This window comes from Hippocampus zosterae, chromosome 1, assembly GCF_025434085.1.
Source record: "Hippocampus zosterae strain Florida chromosome 1, ASM2543408v3, whole genome shotgun sequence".
NCBI lineage: Eukaryota > Metazoa > Chordata > Actinopteri > Syngnathiformes > Syngnathidae > Hippocampus > Hippocampus zosterae.
This window is the reverse complement of record NC_067451.1, coordinates 26,714,701-26,740,605: the sequence shown is the minus strand read 5'-3', so window position 1 is coordinate 26,740,605 and position 25,905 is coordinate 26,714,701. Positions and strand designations below refer to the sequence as shown.

Genomic DNA, 25,905 nt, shown 5'->3' with positions numbered 1-25,905 from the left:
TCAAGGTACGAAAGACTTTAGACAGCCTGAAAAAGGGAAGAGAGATCTATGCGAGACAGTGGTCCTACAAAAGGTGTAAAATTTAATTAACAGGGTCTGTTACAGATACCTCTACCGTCATACAAACCAAAGCCTTTGTGATCAACTCTGAAGCATGAAGACACCTGCGCCCTGCCCAACTCTCTTGGCTGGCTCGCTCTGGATTGGCAGAACCGCTTCAACGATGAACCTCTTTGCCGACACTACCCTGCCTCTGGCGCCATCTGGTGACCGCTGCTGCCTGCTCTTTTGGGGCCCTCTGGTCACCTTCAGCACTCTGGTCCTGTCCTGCCTGGTTCGCCCTCTGGTCCCAAGACACGCTCTGGGGTCCTGTCCTGCCTGGTTTGCCCTCTGGTCCCACCACGCTCCCGCTCATCATCCCCGCGTCGGCACTCTTCGCTGATCCCTTGATCTTCTAAAGACTAAGTCCATTCTTCCTCTCAACAACTACGTCCATTCCTCCCAATAAACTCAGTCCACAGCCAATAGGGCAATGAAAAATAAAGTAAAAAGTTGGGGAAAAAAAAAAAAAAGAGTTTAACTACTGCACTTGATGCAACCAACAACTTGGTTTCTACTAATATAAAAAATACTGACGTTATAAAAACGAGTGCGCTTGATCCAAGCAACTTCTGATGCAATGAGTCACAAAAAAAAAAAAAAAAAACGCTGTGTGGCAATTTACAGTATCTACAAGCAGGTTGCAAATGAGCATGCCCACATTTTTCCCCTCATTGGTAGGATGATTCATCCCGTGTTGGTATTTGCTTTTAAATTGGGTAACTTGGATAACGTGGAAGCATCTATTAGTGTTTTACTACCGGCTAATGTGCCATTGTACGATTGGATATCGACGAAGTACCGTTGGTTAAAGAAGGCTAGCGTGACAAAAAGACCACCTAGCGACCATACGTTATATTCTCAACTGTACCAGCTATTCTTGCCGCTGATCGATAACATTTCAATTTTGTGGGGGGAATCCGAGCCCACATTCGTCATTTGTGACGTCGGTCAACGGAAGAGGAGAAAACATCCCGAGTTCAAACCAATCTATGGCAAACCGTCAGAGCCCTTACGTCACGGCGGCCATTTTGTTCAAAGAAGATTACAAAAAGCGAAAGCCAATGTGTCCTCGGACCATTTAAAATAAACGGATTAACCGTAAACAAGAACAAAAATGCTTACGCACCGTTTTGTTAGTAACACGGTGATCAAAAGTATGGTTCGCCAACGTTTCGATTGTAAAACAAGAAGTAGGTCATTTCTACTCGAAACAATAAAAAATAGCGACCATAGGCATTTAGAAAATTAATCTTTAGGCTGACGTTTAGTGTGCCGTAATAGCTAATAAACGTAGAGAAGACAAAAATCTACCGTTCTTCCCCCGCTTTAACAGACACAGGATCTACATGACAATGCACGCAATTCAAAGTCAAATTCCGCATCTTTTAACAAAAGCAAGCTTATGACACGAACAATTCTACTGATTAAAAAAACCCACTAAACCAGATTTCACCTGAGATGTGAACGAATAAGCAGGCGTCGATTCGAAGCAATGTGACGCAGTAAAGAAATGGCGTTCTTTTATATGCTTCGAGTCGTTCGGTCACGGATAGGACTGTATTCATTCGACACGAAAACTAGTCCCTCTATGCAGCAACAACAAAACGGTCAATAATTGCTATTTAGGTTAAAAAAACAATTAAGATGTCGGATCAACATGTAAATGCACCAGTACATAAACAAAATTGTAAACGCAGGTTATGTACATCAAGTGCGACGGGTGGGGTTGTTAAATTAAGGGGCTCGTGCGAGTTTCGAATGGTACGTCAATGTTTATAATAAATTTTGTAAAGCTAGTGGTTCCAGGCCTTCCATACACATTTTGAATCAAAACAGCCGACGTCATGTTCAACGGTCGTGCGGATTAATTACTGAAATTTCTGGGCTCCAAAACTGGATGAAACTAGAATGTGGCCGGATCTACTTCTTATTTACTGCAGTCAGACTGATAGGGCCCTTGCTGTTGAAATATATACTGTATAGTGTATACAAAAAAACAACTCACAAAATGTTAATGTGTCAAAGACAAGCTGGATAAATCGTACGCTTTTCGACGTACAACAACGCTCATAAGCACTTTTGCCGCACGGTATTATATACACATTTAATTGTACTCCCCGGATATATTAGCAACAGTAGTTGTCAGTATTATAACAAATATGGGAATTCATGTCCTATTCTTATTTGGATTATACACTGGAATAAGCGACATATTTCTAGAAACATCAAAATGCACTGGAACTTCAGAGTGGAAAATTACCAGTGCTGTGGGAAGGGGATGGGAGCAACGGTGCCATATTCAGCTGCTCGTGTCCAGAAAAAACCGCCGTAAACTCCGTGACAAATGTTAAGCCAACCAATATATGTACCTAATACGTCGATCTACGTTAAATTGTTCCATTCTCTTTATGAGCTTTTCTTTGATGAAGGCTTGTCACAAAGCTTCTGATATGTATTCGTACGTTAACCCCATTCACAGTTTATCTTTAGTATTAAGGTAAAATATTTACACACAGGCAAACACGGGGTGTTGTGTCCTAAAAATCTGGAACACGTGGCGTTTACCGGTCTTGATAAAGAAGCACAAAAATAAATGACCGAATGTGGAAACCATGGCAAGGGAGTTCCCTCTGTTGACCAACGGGGGGAGCAGCCTGACTTCATGACTCCAGTCACGTCTGTCACGCACACGTTTGCACAGTCGCCCATCCCCTTAATTTACACTCCCACACGTGTTTTAAGACCGACTAGTGACTACATTACACCATTCCGAATTTGTCTGGGCAAAACTCTCATTTACATAACGGCCCTCTTATTTCACGGCCCAGGATTAAACATCCTGAATTTCAGTCTGACCACAACAACTGAATTGAAGAGTTGGCTGTAAAACAGGTTGCAGTCAATCCACACATTCACGTGACAACTGAGCACAACAAAGGTCTTATTCATATTTACTTGCTGATGGAATGCAATGTATTTATGAAGGAGACAACAAGTTGGCCGTGCAATCTTAAAAACACAATTGTACAATTATTACTTTAATCCATTTTGGGCCCTACTGTCCTGACTGCTAAATTACAAAATAATGTAAGATTCTGGGTCCTTTTCTGCCCTCATGAAATTTCAAACAATCCATGCACAACATACAGAAACATGCATGTGTTTAAATGACACTGAAACCACCCAAATGTCTACAATCAAAATACCTATCCATAAATGTTTAGCCTGATAACATGCCCACATGTTTCAATGGTTGTAAGGGGTAATTTGTTTGTAATGAGTGCCTACACATAACTAGTCAGTTTCATTTCATCTGGGGTTCCACGGACTGCTGGGTACTGAGTCATGGGGAAAGCAAAATAACTCAAAGGCCCCATGAGTGTCAGGCTCACACTGAACCTAATAATGTTTTAGAATTCCTGATATGTTAGCTCGGACAAAGTGCAATTACAAAAATGTTTATTAAAAAAATCGCACCAACAAAGTATAAACTGAAATCACTGTTCACAAGTAGCCAGGAATAAACAATGTATGAAACCAAAAGCTCTTGCAAAGGCAATGTACAATGGAACACAAGGAATATGCAAAATGAAATGTCAACAATCCAATAACATGAAAACAAGAGCAATTGCAAAATACTTACAAAAAAGAATATATGGACAAACAAAAGAGACTATTAATTGTATCGTGATGTCTAGAAATTGAAACTAACACTTGAAGCGAAACAGCAAACAAGGTCAGTAATCCCACAATGAAGCCCAGACGTCTGAGTCCTTTAGTACCCAGCAAAGCTTGATGGGTGAGTGAGGCACAGGTGAACCTGCTGGAGGGAAACTCCCTTCACTCCAGCTGGAGCTGGAACACAATCAAGACAGACATGACAATGAGAAAGGCTTGATGAACTTGGGAAATCCAGAAAAGGATGTAAAAAGATATATAAACACGAGAGAATGCCAATCAGTAGTGTTCAAATTTTGATCAATAAGTGGAAAAAGAGTGGCTCTGCTGATACAAAGCCACGCCAGGTCGACCAACAAAGATTTCAGCCACAACTGCCATAAAGATTATTTGGGATATAAAGAAAAACCCAAAAGCATCTTTAGACACACAGCCTTCTTCCTTGTGATGGGCCCAGCGACACCCATGCGTTGACGCATGCATCAGGCTCACAGAGCAATCCACGTGTCGGTGCATGTGCTGCTTCATTACATCACGTGATTAACACGTGAACTGCACAGGCGCAGTCTCGACTGCATCGGCTGCGTCGACACAGTCCAGGCTGCGCCACCCAGTCCAGGGGGCGTCGACTCAGTGCAGGGGGCGTTGACGCAGCGAAAGCCCCCCACACAGTGTTTATAAAGAAGTGCATCTGGCTACACGATGACACCTGCCGAAACAAGCCGGACCTCACCCTCGCTAAAATAAAAATATATGTTTGGGCAAAACGGAAAACACACTGATTATCAGAAAAAATGTGTCCGTATGACTTCGAGTGTCGTGTCAACTGTCATATAATCGGCTATTATTGTATGAGAAGTGCTTTATGAACGTTTGTACTGTACGTCATACTCCAGTTGATTGAGAGGTCCCGCCTATAAGGGCTCAGTTCCAGAAAGGGACTGCGAGTGAGCACACCGCATGTTTAATGACTCTGCCACATTATTAAAATTCACATAAAACATAAACCTTGTCTGCTGACCATCATTACATCGGCTAGGCTTGCTTAGCTGTTGTCGTAGTTCAAAGCTTAATATGTGGCGCGGGTTGCGTCGGCGCCACGAGTACGTGCTCGCGCTCACAGCAGAGAGCAGCGGACTATCGACTGCTGAAACGCGCTTCACTCGAGGGACGTTGCTCCTGTATGTGCATATTATGGAGCAGCTTCTGGACAAACGCAAACTGTTCGCCGTGTCGAGCCATTTTGATCTCCTTTTGTAGAATAAGGTATTTATTAAAATCTCCTTGTCACACCAAGTGCCTCTCGGATTTTTGATATGTCTTATTCCATTGTGTGTGTGGTCTCCACAACAGGGGAAATAGCATGCATTAAACGCAACAGACTGAAATTTAAAACAGTGGAGCATCTTATTTTTCTAAATCAAAATTTGTGAAGACAAAGCCCACAAGCATCCTCATTCACATGATTTTCACATTATTGAAACACATTACCAAGAACCAGAGTAGCAAGAACTAAACTGAGGCTCAGAGGGGATGGAGCCTTTTCTGTTGCTGGTCCCTCTCTCTGGAATGACATCCCACTGAACATTCGGCAAGCCTCCTCGCTGCCCATCTTCAAAGCCCTCCTCAAAACTCACTTGTATTCTTTGGCTTTCGACTAAGCATGACTTAGATTTGTTCTTGGTTTTACTGTTTGGTGCTTTCTACCGCCGTTATTACCGATTTGTCTTACTGTTTATTGTGCATGTTAAATTGCTCCATGTACAGCACTTTGTATGCAGCGATGGCTGTTTGAAAGTGCTCTATAAATACTGTTGACTTGACTTGACTTGTTGACATTGAATGATACAATATGAATGCATGTGTGTGAATGATATTGTAGAGGGTCAAGGTCATCTTTATTGTCAAATATGCTTTATGTTGACACGCAGCATAGATTAAATTTCTTCCTCTCAATCCTCAGTGCTTATATGCATGCAACCATGCTGTGCATTAAACACACACAGCTAAGAAAGGATAGCAGCTACACTGTATAAAAAAGACATATGGAATCTGAACAGGATAAACAGTATAGACCAGGGGCGGGCAATTATTTTCCTGGGGGGGGGGGCAAATGAGAAGCAGAAAATATTGTGGAGGGCCGGGCCAAAAGTTAGAAATCGGACTATTTGCTACAAAATGAGACGAGTAAGAGACCTTGTGGTTTTTCTTTCCTCTCACTCACTGTCTCTAACTTTGCCTTGTCTCGATCACCACATATGACAGCATTGCTCAGCTGATGTCGCGCAACTAACTTTTGAAGCCAGCCTCGGGACGCTTCTAAGTCTTCGATGCTCATAGTTAGCGCTATGGAACTCGCCTCCTCTCTTATCAGCTGTCCAGTTTGCGGAAAGTTTTGAACATGATAACAATTAAACCATTCTAGGAAATATTCATTTACTCGAGCCACAAGCAATCTATATGTCACATTTCGGTTTTTCGGTCTGGCCAGCAGGTGGCAGGAGCGGTCTCCCTAGCACACCTACTGGCAATCATTAATCAATAGAGACACTATTTAAGGACTCCTACGTTCTACACCTGTTGTGGGAGTATTGTTTATGGCATTGCTTACCTCGTTGCTCATTGACTAGTGGCTTTTGACCCCGTCGTGTTTTCGCGTGTAGTCTCGGTACCAAGTTTGTGTGTAAGTACCATTTTGTTTTGATGATCTGGCTTTTCTCGCGTGTACAAAGTGTTACATAGTTTTTCGTTCGTAGTTTGTGGCTTTAATTTCCTTTTCTTGCTCTTTTGTGCAAGCTCCTTTTGTTAGTCGTTTTTGATTTACCTCCTGGTCCTCATTGTGGACCAGCGCTTTATGTTCTCGCTTATTTCCGATTCGATTTGGACATTAAATTGTCTTTACATCGGAGACCTTGTTTTTATCTACGTTTTTTGGATCCCCCTCCCTAACTCGGTTTACCCGAGTTCGTAACAGAATACTCCCACCAAAATGGATCCTGTAGACATTAACAAGATCATGACCGCCTTGACCAGCCAGGGGAAATTAGTGGGCCAGCAACAACAGGAGCTCACGGAGCTCCGGGAGGCAGTCGCCGTCCTAGCCCAGCGGCTGGAAATATTGTGTTCCCAAGGGGAACATGCGACCCCCCGAGAAACGCCACCCCCAAGGGTCCCGGCGGCTTCATCCGGGACACCCTCTTCCCTGATCATGGGGCGAGAGCCCAATCTCCCCCATCCCCCTCGCTACGGGGGAGAGCAGGCTCTCTGCAAGCAATTTTTACACCAGTGCTCTCTAATATTCGACCAACAACCAGCTACGTACGAAAGAGATAGCACAAAGGTGGCGTTTATTATGAGCCTGTTGACTGGTCAGGCGGCGTCTTGGGCAGTAGAGATCAGCAATGCTCAACCCGGGCTTCGGTCTTCCTACCCAGAGTTTGTCGCCACGTTCCGTCGCGTATTTCAACATCCGGTTATGGGAAGGGAGGCCGAAGGTCGGCTATTAGCTATTCGGCAAGGACGACAATCCGTTGCCGAATACTCCATCTCATTTCGCATTTTGGCCGCCCGTAGCGGTTACGGGGACCGCGCCCTGTGTGGTTTGTTTCGCCGCGGGTTAAGTGCTGCATTAAAGGACGAACTGGCAACCCGCGACGATTGCAACAACTTGGAGGAGCTCATCGATTTGTCCCTCATTGTGGACAACCGCATGCGAGAGCGTGAGAGGGAACGTATGGAAGAGCGAGGAACTACCCGTGTTCCACCCCGACGTACGGGTCGTCGGCCGGCTGAGCACGAGTCCTGGCGACCACCCGGACCCGAGCGTCATTCGTGTTCCGATCCAGCCGACGCAGAGGAGGAGCCCATGCAGCTGGGAGGCGGACGCCTGGGACAAGCGGAGAGAGAGCATCGGATTCGGGATTGAGCCAGCTTCTACTGCGGCCAACCTGGACACCGGGTTTCCAACTGTTCCTCGACACCGGCCCGCCCTTCCGGGCGCCCCGAAAACTGTGAGTTTGTGCCCGATACTGCGTCACGTGAGTCGAGACGGGAGGAGGTCCATCCTGGAGATCCACCAAGACTCGAGTTGGACGGAACTCTTTATGGTCCGTTACGGGTCATTTCTGTTCGGGCCTTGGTGGACTCTGGGGCGGACAATTGTTTTGTAGACCTCAGCCTAGCTAAGGAACTGGGTTGCCAGGTTGAGGTCCTAAGAGAGACAAAGCGGGTTCACGATCTTGACGGGCGACTCCTGGCGGAAGTGAAAGAGATCACCGCGCTTGTGAAACTAAAATTATCAGGCAATCACATTGAATACCGTAGATTCTATCTCATGCGGTCTCGATCGGTACCGTTAGTGTTGGGGTTGCCGTGGCTGCGCGAACAGAACCCTGTCATTTCCTGGGAACGTCCGGCAATCGAGAGTTGGAGCGCATTTTGCTATACTCACTGTTTGCGCTCGGCGGCAGAAAAGAGAGGGCCGACCCGTAACGAGCCACCAGAAATTATTTGTTTGGACAAAGTTCCGCGTATTTACCATGACATGCGCCCAGTGTTTAGTAAAGACCGTGCCCAGTCATTGCCGCCTCACCGGCCGTACGACTGCGCCATCGACCTGATAGATAACGCCCCACTCCCGAATTCCCGTTTATATCAGGTCTCTCAGCCGGAACAAGAGGCGCTGAGAGAATATATTGATAGTTCACTCGCGGCTGGCCTCATTCGGCCGTCTAAATCCCCACTGGGGGCCGGATTCTTCTTTATTGAGAAGAAAGACAAGACGTTACGCCCGTGTGTTGATTATCGGGGCCTGAACGAAATCACCATCAAGAACAAATACCCACTTCCGTTATTAGATTCAGCGTTCGCCCCCCTCCAATCCGCCACTATATTCTCCAAACTCGATTTACGAAGCGCTTACCATCTGGTCCGTATTCGTGAGGGGGACGAATGGAAAACAGCATTCAAGACCCCATTAGGGCACTTCGAATACCTGGTCATGCCATTTGGGCTAACGAACGCGCCCGCGGTATTTCAGTGTCTCATTAATGACGTATTAAGAGATTTTCTGAACCTTTTTTGTTTTGTTTATTTAGATGACATCTTAATTTTTTCTCGGACTCTAGCAGAACATCAACACCATGTCAGGCTGGTTTTGCAGCGTCTACTAGAAAACCGGTTATTCGTAAAAGCAGAAAAGTGCGAGTTTCACGTTGAGTCCATCTCTTTTCTGGGTTTTATTATCGAGAAGGGTCAGCTGAGAGCTGACGAAGCCAAAGTTAAGGCCGTAGTAGACTGGCCCACTCCGACCAATAGAAAGCAGTTGCAACGTTTCCTAGGTTTCGCTAATTTTTACCGTCGCTTCATTCGCAACTACAGCCAGAAAGACCTGCCTCTGACCCGGTTAACCTCTGTCAAGATCCCCTTTAGGTGGGACACTGATGCTGACCACGCGTTCGCCGAATTAAAGAAAGCCTTCACGAACCCTCCAGTATTACAGCATCCTAACCCCTCCTATCCGTTCGTCGTTGAGGTGGACGCGTTGGAGTCCGGCGTGGGGGCCGTCTTATCGCAGCGATCCCCAGTCAACCAAAGACTTCACCCCTGCGCCTTTTTCTCTTGTCGCCTCAGCCCAGCAGAAGCCAACTACGACGTGGGGAACCGTGAACTGCTAGCCGTCGTATTGGCATTGCAAGAATGGCGACATTGGCTCGAAGGCACTGAAGAGCCATTCATGGTGTACACTGATCACAAGAACCTTGCCTACATCCGGTCAGCCAAGAGGCTAAACTCCCGCCAAGCACAGTGGGCGCTTCTCCTCACTCGCTTCAACTTCACGCTCACCTACTGCCCGGGCTCTAAGAACATTAGACCGGATGCACTCTCCCGCATCCGCGGAGGGCGGCGAACCACCACCTTACCAGCCTTCCGCAGGAACTAGCTGATGAGCCGCCCGGAGGGCGGCGCACCAGCTAGTTCACTATAAGCATGGAAATTGCCAGAATCGGACTGAGTAAGAATCACTTCCTTGTTTTTCAAAGTCTCGTAGATTTGAGTCTTTCCGACTCCAGGCGTCTCCTGAATGTTTCGTACTTTGTTACCCACTTCGTTTAATCAGATACATATCATCATGGTCATTACTCTCTCCCTCTTTCTTCGTCTTCCCCTCCCTCCCTGTGCTCTGCAACTTGAAGTAACTGCGCCACCTGGTATTGAAATACCTGTCATTACAAGCCCAAACAAAATGAATGCAATCAAATCTTAATTGTGCACCAATCTTCGGCGGGCCGGATTACTATTTACTGTGTATTACTGTGTTTTACTGTTGGTCTTGGCTGTACAGTGTCCTTGAGTGTTATGAAAGGCACTTACAAATTCATTCATTCATTCATTCATTCATTCATTCATTCATTCATTCATTCATCTTCCGTACCGCTTGATCCCCACTAGGGTCGCGGGGGGTGCTGGAGCCTATCCCAGCTGTCTTCGGGCAGTAGCCGGGGGAAACCCTGAATCGGTTACCAGCCAATCGCAGGGCACACATAGACGAACAACCATCCACGCTCACACTCACACCTCGGGACAATTTAGAGTGTTCAATCAGCCTGCCATGCATGTTTTTGGAATGTGGGAGGAAACCGGAGCATCCGGAGAAAACCCACGCAGGCCCGGGGAGAACATGCATCGTCAACATCTTTTTGAATTATGTCATACAAGGCCGCACACTTTGCATATTTAGTCATGAGTATACTTCCTCATTTGGATCACTGTATGGGCAGATTTTCATGTTCGAGCAGACTGCATAATAATGCGTGTTTGAGAGTGCCGACATAGTGGAGGATGATCAATTGGATTAGATTGTTATGAGAAGCATTGATGACAACTTCAATTAGTGTGAGACAACATAGGAAACCCAGGCCTTCACACATGCTACAAGTTTGGCTCAATTAAAATTCTGGACATTGGTGGAGCGACGCAAGGACTAGGGGTGCTGTAGCCTCATCAAAAATCTGTCTAGATGCAGGTAAGCCCCTCTACTATTTTATTTGACATTCTAGAATATATTCCGAAATTATTTTCTCCGCCCCTCCTATGTATCAGTCAGGCCCCTCTGGAAATCATGGGGCCACGCATGATTTTGGAACAGCCTCAAGAGCACTCATTGTGACACTGCACAGGTTAAAGACAGTTGCAAATGCAAGGATGGACTCTGCTTGTTGCCAAAGCACTTCTTATAAATGACCAATCAGGAAACATACATCATACACTTTTATTGACATGAAATATTAATCAGAAAGTAAGGAACCTTGAAGATGAGAGAGAGCGAGAGACCTCACACGTATCTTGTTACGCCAGCAAAGTACCTATTTGTAATGAAGTGTTCCACGAACACAAACGTAGACATTTTTTTCATTTTGCAGAGGTGGGTATTCTGCCCATTTTAGCCAAGCTTCTAAAGTTCAAGGTACCAGATCGTTTTAGTCACGTAGTACAGTCGGATCATACCGACAGTTTGAATAAATGTCACAAAAAGTGATCTCTTTTCAAAAACATTTTCTCCATTTTTCCTAACAACTCTTGATACTTTCATTCATTCATTCATCTTCCGAGCCACTTGATCCTCACTTGGGTCGCGGGGGGTGCTGGAGCCCATCCCAGCTGTCTTCGGGCACTAGGCGGGTGACACCCTGAATCAGTTGCCAGCCAATCGCAGGGCACACAGAAACGAACAAGCATTCGCACTCACACTCACACCTAGGGACAATTTAGAGCGTCCAATCAGCCTGCTACGCATGTTTTTGGAATGTGGAAGGAAACCGGAGCACCCGGAGAAAACCCACGCAGGCCCGGGGAGAACATGCAAACTCCACACAGGGAGGCCGGAGCTGGAATCGAACCCGGTACCTCTGCACTGTGAAGCCGACGTGCTAACCACTGGACTACCGGGCCGCCCGCACTTACAAATGTGATATATTATTATTAGAGCTGTCAAACGATTAAAATATTTAATCTAATTAAAAATGCAACTGTCATAATTAACTCAAATGGACTAAAAAATTAATCGTGATTACTCACACATTTTTTATCGTTTCTGAATTTCCTTTTACATTTTTTGTCCTATTTTCCCCCATTTTAATGCTCTCATCAACATGGAATCATGAATCAGTTTTCTATGTGCCAAACGCAAATATTTACTGAAATAACAATTTCGATTTTCAATTTTACATGAACATTTTTCACTTGGAGCAGTTATTCACACATAATCTCTCACACAATATTACTATCCATCAACAACAGTGAAAACAATATTTTGTCACACAACAGCTGCTTTAACATCTTATTTTATAAAATCAAAACAGAGCAATATAACATTATAAAGTGCACATCTAAGGTAAACTAGTACTGAGCCTATAGTAGATTTAAACCATGGTTGCATACTTCGTTTTTCTCAAGTTTACTTTGAACACAGCAGTCTGTTTCTGTATGTTTGTTGAAGAATAACGAGACACCGGACACCAGCGTTCATTATGTGCCGCTGTATTCAAAACTGCCCGCCGTACAAAAAAGCGCACGCACTTCCCCCGTGCTGCTGGGGCAAACCATTCTGAAAGGTGTGTGTGTGGGGGAGGGGGTCACTCCCCCTAACACAGTCAGGCTATGTTGATTGTGTTGGTCCTTGTTGTGCGGAAGTCTCTCTTCAGTTTTTGTGTAGACCTCATATCGAATGACTACACTTGGTTCGATGACAACACTGGAGACGTTTTATTTTCGCTAGGTCGCTACCACTGTCAGACAAACACAGAGAAGCTCCACCCGCTCTATTTACATGGACGCAGAACACTGTAACCTTCCACACAAAATAGTTCCAAACAAGTAACAATCGTGTTAGTGGCATACATCGGATACCTGTATGATACACAGAGAGAGAGAAGAACTGATAACTTTGGTCTTGTCAGTGGAGCAATCGGGCAACTTTTTAAAAGTAACTTTCCATTCATAAACTCTTTAAGTATCCGTTTTTTGGTGTCTCGAGCTGCCGTGGCTGGCAAAACAGACATGGGCGTGGACTTCTGCAGCGCGCTTGTTGTTTTGTTCTGGTGTATTTATAGAGGAACGTAACATCCGCTTGTGACATGTGCCGCGTTAATCTCGCGAGAAAAAATTTAATCCCGTTAAAATTCATTTAAATTAATGCCAATAAAAACGCGCTAAACTGACAGCTCTAATTATTATATTATTATAAAAAGACCAACGGGCCGGATCCGGCCCGCGGGCCGTGGTTTGCCCACCCCTGGTATAGACGATATAAACAGCATGAACAACAACATAAACAATGGCACTTGTTGCTATTGTGGGTAAAGTGAGGTAGTGCATTGCATACACTTCATCATCAAATCAGTCAGTTCAGTCTGTCAAGTGGGTTGGCTGCAGGGATTTTGAAGGTCCAGCAGGTGGAAGTGGTCAGTGACACAGTATCATTACAGTATCAACACAGTGTGTCATTGTGTCGACACACCTCATGAGGGCTCACGGACCCATCATTACTTCTTCCAGTATGTCAAACATCACCGAGACAAGCCTCAAACGCTCTGAAGCAAAGTCACTTGTACCCCTTTCCCACTGAAAATTAGCGGGTAGTAGTGATCCGTGGCGACACGCAACCAATTGGCTTATTGTCCCTTTCCCCTTGACCAACAGAAGGCGATTCTACGCCCGCCCCCTCCACCACTTTGCATCTGGTTATGTCACCCTGCTGTGATTGCGTAGAAGTTAGTGTGATAGATTTCTTGGTGGTAAACAAAGCAACATGGACGCAAGTGTTCTTTTTTTTTAATCACGCTTTTTACCCTCCTCAAAATGGTCGAAAAGCAGCAGAGGATCAACTCTTTGCTACTACTGCGACAACAGCTTAATTGGCGATCTCCTAGCTTTGTTGTGGGGGCGTGCTATATACAAGGCGGATGGCGAGCAATGTTATGACTCATCACGTACCGACCTATGTCATCACGTAATTAACGGCAAGTCCCGTGTTAGGCTTTCACACTGCAAGCGGAGGCGATCTGAGGCGATCACAATCCGGCTCCAATGGCGTGCTGGTGGACACGGATCGGCACGGATCGCCACTGGCCAGTGAGCCTTTCCCACTGCCCAAAAAAGTGTGAGGTGTTCTGGGTTATGTCTAAGATATTTAGAGGCAGCGAAAATGTCAGCAGCATGAATCAGTATATATGACATCATCAAACAAATTGCTATGACCATATACAAACCAAAGTCCTCTTTTTTTTTAAGTTGAAATTTAAAAATGCTTTTAGCAGTAATGGTGTGTGTCACATACACACAAAACGGATACTATATGATATGAACAAATATTTTCAGAAGAATAGATTTATACATTTTTTAAAAATGATGTAGCTAAGTTTTTACCTGTTGCCATAGTATCTTACACAGCTAGCATATAGTCTCAAGGTAGAAGTAATTTGAGCGATATGGGCATTGATTTGCCACTCTGTTACTTGCAGCACTGTTACTGTATTTACAGAAACATATAATTATTTTGCAAAAAAAATTCAGTCTTTATTTAACAGCATTATTTTAGTTGGGATATTTTTGAAGTACAGTACCATTACACATATTTCAGGTGCCTGAGCATCTGTGCCAAATAACAAAATATATGATAGGATGAAAAAGCATAGTAGTGATGTTTGGACAAAACTAATTATATCGTGGTTTATTACCTCTTTTTCCTCAAAACTTTGTATCCTGTATGTATGGTACATCATAAATGGTTAATTATTAAAAAATGTTGGTGCCTGAATTGTCCTTGAATTCTGGAATGAATTACATCCGAGGACTGTCAAATATGCCCTGCCATGGGTTACAACCCAAGGCCATTCCTTCGTCCATGTAGTTCGGCATGGAACCTTGACATTACTGGGACAGTTTTGAACAATAATTTCAAGACCGAAAAGAAATGTAACTTTGGCGTCCATCATACTAGACATGTTGGTAAAAACAAGCTACAACAATTTGTTTATTGAACTCTGGTAGCGATCATTTTTCCAAAAGTCCAACTTCGATCACCTCTTCGATTGAGTGCCCTCTTTTAGCCAATCCAATGAGCTTCCAGTTACATCAGGCACACTGTCAAATCAAGCCACCATGTGTGAAGGGATTCCACTAAGTGTGCACAAAAGCTGTTATACCATTCCTCTGCAGCCAGATGATGGAAACAAACCGATCCACAGTAGGTAGACACACAATCCAACAAATTGGGCCTTTATACTGAAACACCGAAAGAGCTAGAGAATTAGGGTTGGAACGTTAAAGACTATACCATCTGGTGTGAAGCAAAGATTTACAAACAGGTTGCTGTCTAAACGAGCTAACAGTTACTTGTGAGAAACTGGAGCTTCGGCGCAGTGGAAACGCTTATCACCATCAGTGCCCTCTGTACAGTCAATTTAACCAAGCTGACATCAATAGCTTACCACCAGGAAAGGGACAGGTAATGGAGAAGTTTTTTAGGCCTGTTCACAGCTCCTCTGAACTGGCAGAGATGAATCTGCGGAAGCACCACCATCATCTCCGTCGCGACGACCCAGAGTCGCACAGGTAGGATACTTATGAAGACTTAATATTTATATATATTGTTTGGAGAATAATATAGGAGATAATCCTATGGGGTAGGCAGCAACAGGGGTCCATCAAAATGATTTTTGGAAATTAGGTACGAATTGGCCTTTCGAAAAAAAGTAGTAAGTCCATGAGTTTCACTCTGAAATTGAACGTAATGTAATGTTTTGAATTATGAATTGTTCTTGTATATTTGTGCTGCAACTGGCTACCAGACCTTGGTGTGTGTTCCACCTCTTGTCCAAAGTCAGTTGGGATAGGCACTAGCTCACCCGCAACCCTAATGAGGACAAGAGATATAGAAAAGGGATGATTGGATGACTAGATGGATGGCGAAGTATGTTGAGGCTCAGGTCACAATGTTTTTTTTTTACCTTAGGTTTACACTGTTTGATGATGCCGAAAGAAATTCAGAGGAAAACCAAGAGCACCACTACCCAAGGCACGGTCACTACCGCCATCAAGATGACACCCAGCGTCGCCAACAAATACATAAAACTCGGCACATTGAAGAGGATGAAATACTTGACAACAAGAACACTCCTGTAAGTCTGTCCAGAGCTTCCTCCTCCACCCTCTCCTCATCCTCCTCTTCTGTCTCCTCGTCATCCTGGTTCACGGAGGCAAGTGCAAACGATCCTTTCTCTCTCCGCCACATTGAGCGTCCACAGCATTCCTTGTCCTGCTCCAACATTGCAGAAGAACGCAGGGCTTTTCAAGAAGATGACAGCACTGAGCCTATTGTCTTTGCCACCGTTACGCATGGCGGCAATGGGAATGGTGTCGGTGGTCCTGTGCACAGCAGCCCACAGCAGAGAGGGAGGGCTGTTTATTCGTCTCTTGACCGAAATCATAGCAGAAGTGAGGAGGGCCTCCTGAAGGGGAATGAAGGCCATGAAGGCCGAAAACAAGGCAAGGCACCATATAGTGGGGCTCTGTACAAGACCTCTAGCTTGAACCGAAGTCTCACTTTCAGTGATGAAGATCTTCTGGTGGGAGATTCTAGGGGCCCAAAGAGAGCAGTGTCATCCAGCCAGCTTCCCGGCAAAGGAATCCTGAAGAACAAGAAGCCTCACACCGACATACGCAAAGCCAAATCATTGGAGGTGATCTCTCCAAGAGTTCCCAAACAACAGAATCCCAGGCCCAGTGGCCAGAAGGAGAAAGGGACTGCACAAGCTGAGATGGAACAAGCGAGGGCACATTTTGTCCAGGGAAAGTTGCAATTCTCAGCTTTCCTGGATGAGATAACAAAACAGGTGATAAGTCCGTCATACCTCAATATACTCGGGGTGAACAATAGCAAAGTTACCAACAAGACCAGTCCACCAGTTCAAACACTTGACCCCGTCAAACCCGAACTCCCACCTAAGAAGCACAGGAAAAGTTCTGGCGAGGAGAGGGAACACTATCCTAAACAACATAGCAGGCAGGAGAAAAATGCTCGTCGCATCTCACGAAAAGACTCAGACGGCTCCAAGCCGGACAAATTGATTTCATATGCGGCTAGAAACCATCAGGGTAGCCCGCCGCCTCATCACTATGCATACTCCTCCAGTCGAAATGCTCACCATGGAAAAAGCCATAAAGACAAGAGGTTGTCACCCATTGGGGGTTCCCTGACAGAGGACAGGTATGGCAGATATGGTTCTCAACTAACCGACGGAACCAGCACAAGCCCTGAGCTGAACCAGCCCAAACTGCGGCACCACTACAAGCAGCAAATCCATGCCTTTTATAGTACACACACCCAGAACTTCCTTCAGCCGCAGCCTCAGCACATGCACATGAGCACAAGCCAACGAGAGCCAAACACCTCACCACCATCCTCAGACCACGGTGCAAGAATGGGCCTCGGATCACAGTCTTCATTGGGTAAATCAGACTCAACCAGGTCCGGAGATACATCCTCCACCACTACAAGTCATGGCTCAGAGCAGAGCAGGCAATACCATTCCGAACATTTGGGGAGCGCCAAACAATGCAGAGTGAGTTCATTTAAATTCTTTTGGAAAGTAACATGAGGTTGCAGTCTCATGGCCTGATTGGGACCTTCACAGTTAGATTTCAAAGTTTCATTCAAGTCAGAAAATTAAAGTTAATTTTTGCCAGGTAATCTATTGCACACAATCTGTTTGTTTGTTTATATGGAAATTACATCAGGATTTCATATGTTTCTTTATTTAAAAAAATAGCGGCCACCATAAGATAAATGAATTTATTCCTGGTACAGTATTTCACTGAAGCATTTGCTTCCAATATAAATTAGTTTGATCGGCCCGGTAGTCCAGTGGTTAGCACGTCGGCTTCACAGTGCAGAGGTACCGGGTTCGATTCCAGCTCCGGCCTCCCTGTGTGGAGTTTGCATGTTCTCCCCGGGCCTGCGTGGCTTTTCTCCGGGTGCTCCGGTTTCCTCCCACATTCCAAAAATATGCATGGCAGGCTGATTGAACACTCTAAATTGTCCCTAGGTGTGAGTGTGAGTGCAAATGGTTGTTCGTCTCTGTGTGCCCTGCGATTGGCTGGCAACCGATTCAGGGTGTCCCCCGCCTACTGCCCGGAGACAGCTGGGATAGGCTCCAGCACCCCCCGCGACCCTAGTGAGGATCAAGCGGTTAGGAAGATGAATGAATAAATTAGTTTGCATGTTGCAAGCCTAAACCATAGTTTAAACCAGTGGTTCTTAAACTTGTTGGCGGTACCCAACCCAACCAGTTCATATGCATATTGACGGAACCCTTTGTGAAAAATAAAAATGTGATTGAAGAAGGCGGCCCGGTACTCCAGTGGTTAGCACATCGACTTCACAGTGCAGAGGTTCATTGCCAGCTCCGGCCTCCCTGTGTGGAGTTTGCATGCTCCCCCCGGGCCTGCGTGGGTTTTCTCCGGGTACTCCGGTTTCCTCCCACATTCCAAAAACATGAATGGCAGGCTGATTGAACACTAGAAATTATGCCTAGGTGCGAATGTGGGCGTGCATGGTTGTTCGTCTCTGTGTGCCCTGCGATTGGTTGGCAACCGATTCAGAGTGTCCCCTGACTACTGCCCGAAGACAGGTGGGAGAGGCTCCAGCACCCACCACGACCCTAATGAGGATAAAGCAGTTTGGAAAATGAATGAATGAATCATTTAAGAAGTGTTCCTTCAGTTTTGCCGGTGCGAGACTAGTGTTGCTCAACTCGGGGTGACAAATCATGCAGATAGGACACGGAGTCCCATCACTTTCCGTGATGCATGTGAATCCATGTTGTACATATTCGTCCGACCACTTTCTTCTTTTTGCTTGACATAGCATGTATTAAATTTTTATTGATTTTTTAATCACATGACGTACTATCATGCCAGTCACACGTTTCTGCAGCCAGTGATGGCCAAGCGCGCGTGTCATAACTAATTGACATGTTGAGTCGGCTGTGTCTTAATCTCCATCCTTGGCAGGGGCTCCGTCGAAACCCTCAGACTGATTCACCGAACCCCTGGGGTTCGATTGAACCCAGGTTAAAAACCACTGGTTTAAACAATGATGCCATTCTCCCGCATTCTGGATGTGTCATGAGTCATACTTCCCAGAAGAAAAATCGCAATCCTATTAAATGATTACAAAGACTTATTTTAAAATGGAAAGCTAAATTCATTCAGGCCTCGTAGGAAACCAGGGAGTGTCATACGCACTGCAAATGGAGTTGCTGGTCTCCTGTGTAGAGGGAGTGCAGCTGAGTCATTCCGAGGGAGGTGTCAAATACCACATGCACTGAGTCATACCACAGCAATGCAGCAAAGCACAGTGCATTGAAGGGAAATGCTTAAACAAACGGATGTATTCATTCACAATGTAAGCAAAAGGAGTAGCCAGCTACAAATGATTCCAATCATTCCAACCAGTAGATTTTAGAAATTGGCAACCGAGGTGCATAAAGAATTATAAGGTAGCAGCTCTAAGTGTTTGAGTTGTGCAGGCTGACTGTAATTTAACAATTTATGCATGGTGTTACATAATCGTGAGATTGTCTTTCCCAGTTTGTCGAAACATTCTGGCCAGCAAAAAAGAACTCATCGACTTATAAAGACTCAATTACCAGCAGCAGCACTGCCACCATCGATGGTAAATCTGTCATGTCCCTTGTGATGAAGCAGTGACCCATTCCGGGTGCACATTGACTTGAACACAAAACGTGCAAGGCTCCCATTGTTGCCTAAATGAGGTTATGACAAAACGAAATTGACAGCCGGAAGGTTTTCACGTTTTAATCTTTTGTTCATTTGTTCAGTTTCTTTGAATCAGCCATGGCTGCGAACATGGGGTGACCATTTCAACAGTGTCCTATATCCAATAATGCTTAGAGGGTGAAACTATTTGAATGAAGTACAGTAAATCAGTATTTGCATTGCCTCATTTAACTTAATATTTTCTTCATTAAACGTTTCTATAGGACAGACTGTGTGACGCTGAGCAGCTTCAGTAAGTATTTCTATTCTATTTTTAAGTTGTAACACACTGGTGGCTATAATATAGTGGTCAGAAATCTGCATCATCATATAAAGAGCCTTCATAAAAGTGCTGACAATGACATCTAATGGCAGACATGCAATCAGTCCCTCTTTAGAAATGCAGCTCGCCCCCTGCATTCTTTCAAATAACTGTTCCTGGCAAACAGAAAGCTACATCCTCAAATTTGCAACAAAAAAGCCCTCCAAAACACTCCCTCTTCCTTTTGTGTTCAGGGTGCTACAGGAGGAGAATACTGATCTTCAACAGCACTTGCTGCAGACAGTAGTCTGCATTGAAAGCCTGGAAACGGAGCTGCAGAGGACCCGGGATGAGCTCAGCAATGTCAAAGACAAATATAAAAGGTTTGGAATAACAACCCAACAAACGCTTTTAACATGGAGGATGATTATCATTGTCATTAAACTATGTACTGTAGGTGCACTTGGTAAAGTGTCCGATGAGTGCAAATCTCTTAGGTCCTGCTAAATCCCTGTCACGTGTGATGCAACGTGAGTCTCACCATAGCAGAGCAGTGCTTTGGGCTCACACATTGATTCCAGGGGACACGAGCCAGACTCATGTCCCCTGTGATCAATCAACCACGTGTCACTCTGTGGATAGACATAACAGTTGCCATAGATGTATTGATCTATGGAACATGCAGAGTAATTGCACAAAAGGTTGGTAGTACATTTGCCCAAGTGCATTTTGGTTTATGTTTGGATCCCTTTTCCCTGGGCCAGTGGTCGGAAGTAACGGCATACAAATACTTTGTATCTGTACTTTCAGTAGATTTTTCAGGTATATATATATTTTTAACTTTTGTTTGCCAGTAAATAACAACATGTATAGTGTGTTACCTTCTATGTACGCCAAGAAGTTGAATGAATACTTTGTTTACTTGTTTTTACACAAGTATCTGTATTTCTGTTTAAGTCCAAGTCGACAGAGCGCGAGCACCTCTAGCATGGGCTCTGCCCTTGGCTAACTCCATGCATCTGTTATATCACTTGGCACCGATGAGTGAGTGTCTGACTGGTGACCTCTGGCCAGACAGGCCTGGTCCAGTATTTATCACCAAACAACTGCACCTGCCGACGCAGCGCATGCTTGACCAACAGCCTGGAGCAAAAGGCTGGCAGCTCACATTGAGCAAATGCTCTTTAGTTTTTTCAACATTCTTCTTTGACACACTTGGGGTATCGTGAATTTGTGACTGACCCAACATCCGTGCTTGTGTGCAAAATGTACGATAGGGTATGGGAGCGCAAAATAAAGTCTGTCTCTTGATTATTTCTGACTTAACAGCCTACTGGAGACACATGCTGGAACCAGGCAGGCTCGTGAGCTGCTGGGGGAGCATTTACACATTGCGGTGAGAAAACCTGCAAGGCAAGAATAACACAAAGGGACCCTTTTCTTGCTTTTTGAAACACTGCTTTGTCAACCGAACCGGCTGCTCCCTACTGAATGTGTTTTCTCTCTCTCTCTCTCTCTCTCTCTCTCTCTCTCTCTCTCTCTCTCTCTCTCTCTCTCTCTCTCTCTCTCTCTCTCTCTCTCTCTCTCTCTCTCTCTCTCTCTCTCTCTCTCTATCTCTCTATCTCTCTCTATTTCTCTCTCTCTCTCTCTCCCTCCCTCCCTCCATGTGTGTATATGACGTGCACAGTCGGAAAGTAGAAGCAGTGAAAGAAAGTACCTTGTCAATCGTGTGTCCCAGCTGAGCTCAGAGCTGGAGGACGCTCACAGGACCATTGCTGCGCTGGAGAACATCAATGTGAGCATGCTGCCCTTTAGTGGACATTTAGGGAAGATGCACGCACGAATCCGTCACAAGGGTTCTGAAGTTCTGCCGTTACAAAGATAATAATGCTATATTACTCCAAAAGTCGAACCCATTTGATAGAAATTGAGAATAATAAAGCATTTTTGTTTGTTTGCTGCTCACTATTTGTTTACAGAGACGAGAGCACGAGTAAGGAACATTTCCTCACGCTTACCCAGTATTGTATGTTGTATGTGGGAACTTGGTACGCCACAGTACTGTTCTGAATAATTCAGATTACAAATCCACGTTTTATTTATTTATTTATTTATTTATTTATTTATTTATTTATTTAATTATTTATTTATTTATTTATTTAATTTTAGCCAGCTGTTCGCAACCCACAATTAATGGGTCTAACACCAATTTTGGGGCCGGACCCACAAGATGAGAATCAGTGCAGTCACCAAAATACAGTGGAGGAATCACTTCACAGAGTGATGAAGAGCATTTCTACCCTACTAAAAACTAGAACACAATATTAAACATGTTGTTGAATTGATACTTAACAGGAGATGTAAGTTTCAGTAATATTAACCATCTGGCAGCAAAATATTGTGATGTAATTATCATCATCATCGTATGAATCAAACTGAATAGATAATTCTGCGTCGACAAAATAGTTACAGTCCCGATTCCAAGTGACAACACTTCACAAATAACTGCTTTTTGCTTAGCTGAAAATAAACCAAAGTGAGCCACAAAAGAACATGCCTGCAGGATTGTACATTTTGCTCCTGATTATTCACATTGACTCTGCTTACATATATTTTACACAAAGAGATGATTATAGACTGGCATTTCTTTAAAAATATATATTTTATTTAAGAAGAGGGGCTTTTAAATTAATGTGACATGTCAGGACATATTTTACATGAAGTAGAAGTCACTGAAACTACTGGACTCCTGGAAAAAATGCATGAAATGACATTTCCTTATCTTTGAATGTTTGAATGTTTCACTCTCAGCTGCCGTGCCTGATAAAGGATTTACTGGAGAAGCACTTCAACTCAGCTGAGGCTGTGCAGAAGATTCAACTACCTGCTGCTATTGGCAGCCACTCTGCCATCTCTCCATCTGCCCTCAAGCCACCTCAGCCTCCTAAATCGGAAGAAACGGCACACGACTGGTGGACAGAAACGGAGACTGCTACAGCCTTTGTTCCCTTCAAACAGGAAGTGCCCAAAACAGTAGGTCAAATCTCCCTCCAAGGCCCACTCGAGTCCAGCAACAGCCCTCCTTTTTCAGCGGAGGACATCAGCACCGCCATCTATCAGAAAATAATAGCCAATTACACTGCTAAACCACAAACTAATCTTCAGCAGCCTTCCCTGGGTGAAAAATGCACTGACGGCCCTCTTAAACCTCAGCAACTCCACCGTGCTGGCCGTTTAGGTGAAAAGGGAGAGGTCTTGGTGACGCTTTTGGAGCAGGATGCTGCGGATGTGACGGCCATGTCTGCCCAGCAGATCCTAGATGAGTTCATGCAGCAGCTGCACACCCGTGAGGGGGTGGGTGAAGTGAAGGGGCATGAGTAGTAGGCAGTGGGAGTGGAGCAAAGTGGCAGAGTCACAGAGCAACAGTAATACAGGAAGGTCATTGCAGGAAACAACAGAGGTGTGCATTTGTGTTTGCTTGATTCACCTTGAAAAAGTCTGTGGGCTTTATTGCAAGGTTGTTTGTATTATATTGCATGACTTTGACAACGTCTGATTTATGAGTTGTTATAACTGAATCGGACAAGGTTTGCCTCACAACCCAATCATCACACTGCACAGTGTGATCCGCTTTCACTTCAAGCCACTTTTTACTAAGTCCATAATATTACCAAAAATGACAAAAATATGGAATGGCATTTGCAAATAATGGATTGTGTAAATTTTGAAATGCATATTTATTGAGCTACTCAGAATAAGAATAATACCGGTAATTAAAATTAGTAATATTTATCGTTAAGTGTAGTTATTTCTTGTTATTGTGGTGTAGAGTCTTGATAAATGACAGCGATAGTTAGTGAATTGGAAATTTAATATTGATTGCATTTTTTTCCCTTTATGTCAAGTATCAAAAGGGCGGCCCGGTAGTCCAGTGGTTAGCACGTCGGCTTCACAGTGCAGAGGTACCGGGTTCGATTCCAGCTCCGGCCTCCCTGTGTGGAGTTTGCATGTTCTCCCCGGGCCTGCGTGGGTTTTCTCCGGGTGCTCCGGTTTCCTTCCACATTCCAAAAACATGCGTGGCAGGCTGATTGGACGCTCTAAATTGTCCCTAGGTGTGAGTGTGAGTGCGAATGCTTGTTCGTTTCTGTGTGCCCTGCGATTGTCTGGCAACCGATTCAGGGTGTCACCCGCCTAGTGCCCGAAGACAGCTGGGATGGGCTCCAGCACCCCCCGCGACCCTAGTGAGGATCAAGTGGCTCGGAAGATGAATGAATGAATGAATGAATGAATGAAAGTATCAAGAGTTGTTAGGAAAAATGGAGAAAATGTTTTTGAAAAGAGATCACTTTTTGTGACATTTATTCAAACTGTCGGTATGATCCGACTGTACTACGTGACTAAAACGATCTGTGCGCTGATCTGGTACCTTGAACTTTAGAAGCTTGGCTAAAATGGGCAGAATACCCACCTCTGCAAAATGAAAAAAATGTCTCCGTTTGTGTTCGTGGAACACTTCATTACAAATAGGTACTTTGCTGGCGTAACAAGATACGTGTGAGGTCTCTCGCTCTCTCTCATCTTCAAGGTTCCTTACTTTCTGATTAATATTTCATGTCAATAAAAGTGTATGATGTATGTTTCCTGATTGGTCATTTATAAGAAGTGCTTTGGCAACAAGCAGAGTCCATCCTTGCATTTGCAACTGTCTTTAACCTGTGCAGTGTCACAATGAGTGCTCTTGAGGCTGTTCCAAAATCATGCGTGGCCCCATGATTTCCAGAGGGGCCTGACTGATACATAGGAGGGGCGGAGAAAATAATTTAGGAATATATTCTAGAATGTCAAATAAAATAGTAGAGGGGCTTACCTGCATCTACACAGATTTTTGATGAGGCTACAGCACCCCTAGTCCTTGTGTCGCTCCACCAATGTCCAGAATTTTGATTGAGCCAAACTTGTAGCATGTGTGAAGGCCTGGGTTTCCTATGTTGTCTCACACTAATTGAAGTTGTCATCAATGCTTCTCATAACAATCTAATCCAATTGATCATCCTCCACTATGTCGGCACTCTCAAACACGCATTATTATGCAGTCTGCTCGAACATGAAAATCTGCCCATACAGTGATCCAAATGAGGAAGTACACTCATGACTAAATATGCAAAGTGTGCGGCCTTGTATGACATAATTCAAAAAGATATGTTGACGATATTAAGAGTAGGCTTTTGTTCTTTTCCCAAATGAAGAGGTTATGACTGTCATGCATTGCCAGTTTGTAGCATTGCATAATATCATTATGTAATTTGACAAACATAAGTGCCGGCACTTTTAACATAACTGCACAATTAACATTTTTATGGCACCCACGAGAATGCTTGGAAATAATACATTACTGTAATTTTATACCGCTTGTCCCCATTAGGGTTGCACGTTGGCTGGGGCTTATTCTTGGCTGACTTTGATTGATTTGATTGAACACTCTGAACTGGTCGGCAACCAATCGCTGGACTAACATTGAGAAAAAAAACATTTACCGGTACATTCACACCTATGTCCACTTTAGAGTTTTCACTAGAACAGGCAAATACTACAGAGGAGAGTCTAAGATTTGCAATGTAAATCCAGAACCTTGGACTGCGCTCGGCTTGTTCACCCCTTCTCCAATGTGTTGCCAAAAAGAAAATTGGAATATACAGATATATATCTGTACAGACTTCATTTTGAAATGATCTAAACCCACATGTTTCCCCAGACTACCCGAACAGGGGCATTGTAAAGGGAAAAAAGTGATTTTTTTTAAGGGCCCATGACTGACAAGGGCCCTTGAAATCAAGCACTAAAGTGGTGGGACCCAACAGGACATATTTCCAGGTGTCGGAAAGGCCCCGGAGCCCTCCCTGCACATTACACGCCTCCAATGACCTATGGTCAGGTTTCTCCAGGTTGCTCGAACGCCCACAGTCCATGACATAAATGTCAGGTGACTAAAGCTGCCATACTATATCAATCGGCCCTCCCTTCCA

The 25,905-nt window shown here is 44.5% G+C and overlaps 2 protein-coding genes across 2 annotated transcripts in view; one reads left to right on the top strand and one right to left on the bottom strand.

Moving 5' to 3' along the window:
* Positions 1-25,905, bottom strand: part of scyl1 (SCY1-like, kinase-like 1) — a 123,254-nt gene that overhangs the window by 30,917 nt on the left and 66,432 nt on the right. The gene's annotated exons all lie outside the window — the stretch shown is intronic.
* si:ch211-276i12.4 (uncharacterized) lies at positions 14,579-24,344 on the top strand. The gene is made up of 7 exons (XM_052073899.1): positions 14,579-15,393; positions 15,794-17,402; positions 19,845-19,873; positions 20,137-20,265; positions 21,212-21,278; positions 21,570-21,677; positions 22,694-24,344. The coding sequence occupies exons 1-7, from the start codon at positions 15,290-15,292 to the stop codon at positions 23,261-23,263; spliced, it is 2,616 nt and encodes an 871-aa protein (XP_051929859.1). The 5' UTR covers positions 14,579-15,289; the 3' UTR covers positions 23,264-24,344.

Excerpts from the sequence above, each read along its gene's own strand:
- si:ch211-276i12.4 (XM_052073899.1), top strand. The coding sequence starts at position 15,290 with ATGGAGAAGTTTTTTAGGCCTGTTCACAGCTCCTCTGAACTGGCAGAG. Across the intron at positions 15,394-15,793 it reads GACGACCCAGAGTCGCACAG|GTTTACACTGTTTGATGATG; the intron begins GTAGGATACTTA and ends TTTTTACCTTAG. Across the intron at positions 19,874-20,136 it reads TGTGACGCTGAGCAGCTTCA|GGTGCTACAGGAGGAGAATA; the intron begins GTAAGTATTTCT and ends TTTTGTGTTCAG.